At 29.8% G+C, this 5,006-nt stretch overlaps 1 protein-coding gene across 1 annotated transcript; it reads left to right on the forward strand.

Annotated features, from left to right (window-relative positions):
- The first annotated feature begins 1,903 nt into the window (after window positions 1–1,903).
- Window positions 1,904–2,699, forward strand: LOC133329681 (uncharacterized). The gene is made up of 2 exons (XM_061538158.1): window positions 1,904–2,213; window positions 2,436–2,699. Exons 1-2 carry the CDS (start codon window positions 1,929–1,931, stop codon window positions 2,697–2,699), a joined length of 549 nt encoding a protein of 182 aa, XP_061394142.1. The 5' UTR covers window positions 1,904–1,928.
- The last annotated feature ends 2,307 nt before the right edge of the window (window positions 2,700–5,006 follow it).

Here is a 5,006-nt window from a genome sequence, read left to right on the forward strand (position 1 = left end):
TTATTTTTTTAACTGTTACGCTTTTATATCATGAGAACATATTTTTGGGTAAAAATTAACAAATAAAACCTACTTACTGAAAACTATGAAAAAATATTTGTAAATTCAATTTTATTATTTATTCCCTTAAAATTGCCTTTCACTTGATTTTTCACACAAAATGTATTCCCCAAAAATAATCTCTGAAAAAAATAATTATAATATAAATATTCTCCTATCCTCCCAACCTTGCTTATGATTGATGTCACTATCCATACGCCACAATGTCTAATAACATCAAACTTTCGATTTCAAATTGGAAATTTCGGTGGTTTCCCTACTTTTTGTGAATTTTTGATTCATAGAATACTACACAAAATATTTATTTTTTGAAAAAACGTAAAGGATAATATCTATTTCCTTGAAATTTGCAAAATCCCCTCCAAAGGGGCACCACTCTAACCAGCACCACAAAAATTGAGGTAGTTTCCCACATTGCAAAACAAAGACCGACAGATGCCGGTAGACTCTCTTGAGTTGTTCTTGATATTGTTTTCGTTGTTGTTGTTGTGGCTAAACAAATGCGGCAATAAAAGACGAAATCAAACAATGAATAAATTATCAACAAATAATTAATTATTTGCGCATTCCCACACAAAGCAAATAGAGATCGGACCAGCAGAAGTTTTTTGTTGTTATTTTTTCAATCGTTTCGTCTACGCCCTCACATGACGATGACAATTGTAGACGTACGTAGTAGTAGTACTTACACACAAAAGGCAATGCGACAGACAAACAGTTGGATAGACAACCATGCATCCATATGAGGTAAATGATGAATGACCAAAACCGCTCAGGTGATAACTAAACGTGATCTTAACGACAAAAACTTTAACAACAAAACAATTGCCACAACGTAATTAGAAAACACTAACAACAACAACAACCACATGCTTGACAAACACTTAATCTATTTAACACTTTGGTAGGAGGTAGTTTCCACACCCTTAGGCCTTCAAAAACAAAAATTATTTAAAAAAACACGCCAGTTGTGGGCCTTCAATAAAATTATTTAAAAAACACACGCCTGTTTTGGCCTTAAAAATATTCTTTAAACAATTTGAGCCTCGAGTGGTCCTTAAAAAAATATTTAAAAAAAAAATTGCACCTGGAAGAGGTCCTAGTAAAAACATTCTTTAAAAAATGTACGCCTTGAAAATTTTTAAAAAATGTACGCCTTGAAAATTTTTAAAAAATCCACGTCCTTGAAAAAATATTTTTAAAGAATCCACGCCTTAATCCATACCACAGTCCTAGAAAAAATATTTTTAAAAAATCCACGTCCTTGAAATAATATTTTTAAAGAATCCACGTCCTTGAAAAAATATTTTTAAAGAATCTGCGCCGTAATCCATGCCATAGTCCTTGAAATAATATTTTTAAAAATCCACTCCCTATAATAGGCTTTGATTTTTTTTAATTCATGACTTATAATGGCCTTGAAAAAATATTCTTTAAAAAATCCACGCCTGTTGTGGGCCTTGAAAAAATAATTTTCTAAAAATCTACACCATCCTAAAAAATGCCTTTGAGAAGATATCTTTGCCACTTATGGGTTAAAATTAATTGCATTTTAATTACAAACATTTGTTATTGTTTGCTTCGTAGAAAACTATTAGAACTCCCCCAACCTCCCCATCGTTCATAGTTCTAAACACCCCATTTAGATGATTTGCATATTAATAGCTTTTTTCGTCTTCTTCTTTTCCGATTTTTTTCTTTACAGCATGGTACTGCAAAATCACAACACAGTTCAGGCACGTACTGTAACACTGACAAGCTCCAATCGACCTGGCACCACAATCACTACCAACAGTGCCACCCGCACTGCATCGCACGCGGCCTCCGCTGACGACACATCTTCCAACAGCCAACCCACCGTCTACAGAATGAATCAACAGCGACCAATTATCGATCTCCTGGTGGCCATGATAGCCGTACCCATACTAATATTGTGTGCCCTGCAATTGGAAAAGAATCTGCACGATATGGCCAATAGTCCGGAGAGTAGGTGGCTTGTCTTTGCCCTGGGTATTGGTATGCTGATTGTTAGTGTAATCATTTGTGGCTATGTTACACATCGAATGGGTGTGTGTATATGGGCGGGACCCATTGATGAGGCGGGTAATCGTGTGGGTAGCAGCAGCAGTGGTGGACTTAGTGGTGTAACACATGTAAGTGTAAGGGGAAGGAATTCAGACGAAAAAAATGAGTAGAAATGTCTGAGTGTGGAGGGAAATGAAACTTTTGTAAAGACCAAGAAGAAGAGCCGTTCTATGCCATAAAATACGTCTACTTTGCCATAGAAGATGTCTTTTATAAAATAGCAGAGGTCTTTCAAGGTCTCTGTTGGAAACATTTTTTATTAATTTATATTTTTTCCTATTCCTTTCCAGATCAATTCCCAAAATGATATTCTGCGAATTGTTGATTCACTGCCACCCAGCTATGATAGTGTGGTTAAATTTGATATTCCACCACCGCCCTATGATTGTCTCGTCATTGATATGGAACAGTGTAAGGATGAACAGGAGACACAGGATAAACCAAATACAACAATGTCAATAACCATAACATCATCGTCAACGACAACGACAGCATCCAACCACACAGCAATTAGCCCAACACCCAGCGATACGTCAACAGCAATCCACATGTAAACGAATCCATAAAAAAACAAAAACTTAATCCCTTGGGAGAGAGAATTGAAAAGAGATTGAAATAATTTTGAATTTTCCTCCAACAGAGGTTGGTTGGGAGAAAGCAAAATATTTCACACTTAAAGCAATGAAAAAAAAATCATAACGATTTTTTAAACATATTTTTTTATAAATAGATGCATTTTATTTTATTTGCAATGGTCATCAAGCGGATTTTCAAATGGAATTTAAAAATATTTTCTTAACGAAATTTAAATTTTTTAAAGGAAAATTGGATAGACAAATTCAAAATTGTATTTATAATAAAAAATATGTAAATTAAATTTGAAATATTTAATTTTAAATTTAAATAATTAAAAAAAAATATTTTGAAATTTAAATATTAATACAATTATTTCAAAATTTAAATAAACATTTTAAATATTATTATAATTATTTCAAAATTAAATTTCATTGAAATAATGGTTCGTTTTTACTACAGATGAAATATTTTGAATTTCCAACAATTTTTTAAAATTCCATTTGAAAATTCTGCAAATAAACAAATAAAATATTTGATTTATAAAACAAAAAATAATTAGTATTTTTAGTATATATTATTTTTATTGTTACAAAGAAGAAAAATAATAATGATTTCCAATCTATGTTTAAAACTTTAGTTTATATTGAATGTTTTCCCCCCATCAATATATAGTATTTTTTATAATTTTATAATAATTATATTTTATTTTTAAATAACTAATATAACAAAAGCAGCAATACACACCAATTTATCTAGTCCAAAAATAATATAAAAAACACTGTATAAACTTCAATTCTACTTAAAAATAAAATAAAATAGATAGATGTAAATAATGTAAAATATTATAAAATATTTTTTTTTAAATTATTTGTAGTTAGGAAACAATTATATATATATTTTTTTTAAGAAAACCAATTCATTCTAAAATATTAATTGTAAGTTTTATATACAGAAAAACAAAACTAATTCCTAAGTAATGTTAACGATTTTTTATATTTAAGATATATGCTAGAGTATGTGTATATAAAAATATAGTTTTTATATAAAATAAATAATAAAATAACAAAAAATAATTTAAAACTAACAAAATTGGAGTTTTGATTAACGCAGAATTTAAAAAAAACTTGGATTTTTTAAAGTATATTTTTTTCAAGGACCAATATAAGGCGTGGAATTTAAAGAATTTTTTTAGACCACTCAAGGCGTGTATTTTTTAAAGAACATTTTTCCAAGGACCAATACAAGGCGTGGATTTTATAAAGAATATTTTGTTAAGGACCATCCAAGGTGTGGATTTATTAAAAAATATTTTGTTAAGGACCATCCAAGGTGTGGATTTATTAAAAAATATTTTGTCAAGGACAGTCCAAGGCCTGGATTTTTTAAGGAATATTTTTTAAAGACTATTTAAGGCCTGAATTTTTAAGGAATATTTTTTCAAAGACTATCCAAGGCCTGGATTTTTTAAGGAATATTTTTTTAAAGGCTGTCCAAGGCCTGGATTTTTAAGGAATATTTTTTCAAAGACTATCCAAGGCCTGGATTTTTAAGGCTTGGGTTTTTGAAGGATTATTTTTTCTAAGACTATATTTTATATATTTTTTTTAAGGATTGGACTATTTGTTGGAATAGGGCTATCGTGGATTTTTTTAAAATATATTTTTTCAAGTATAGTCCAAGGCATTTTTTTAAATATATTTTTTTAAAGATAGTCCAAGACGTGGATTTTTAAAAACATATTTTTTCAAGGACCATTTTTAAGACGTAGATTTATTAAAAACAGATTTCAAAAACCATCTTCAAGACGTAGATTGATTCAAAAATATTTTCAAAGACCATCTTGAGGACTATGGAAAAACTGCTCTGAAAACGTTTTTCTACAGAAAAAATAACCACGTTTTTGTACAGAAAAAATCAACACGTTTTTCTACAGAAAAAATTCTATATTGAAACAAATTTCAAAATTTGTCTTCTATAAAAAAATGGCAAGTCTCTATAGAATTCAATACTTCGCTGCAGAGGATTTTTCCTATAGAAACCAATAAGAAAATTTCAAAAGTCGGACGGTACCGACTATATGATACTCTTCATCACTTTGGGATATGTACAATATCCTTTAGATAAAATAGACATATCATTTTTGGAGGTCCATTAAAATGGAATGGGATGAAATTAACTGCGTGAAGTACATAGATATTTGAACTAAATTAAAACAACAACAACAACCATGCACATACCAATCTGAAATTTATGAAAAATTGAATGTCAGTCATCGAGCAAACTAT

The sequence above is a fragment of the Musca vetustissima genome, unplaced genomic scaffold, assembly GCF_032173495.1.
Source record: "Musca vetustissima isolate MV318-11 ecotype Yass unplaced genomic scaffold, APGP_CSIRO_Mvet_v1 utg18125, whole genome shotgun sequence".
NCBI lineage: Eukaryota > Metazoa > Arthropoda > Insecta > Diptera > Muscidae > Musca > Musca vetustissima.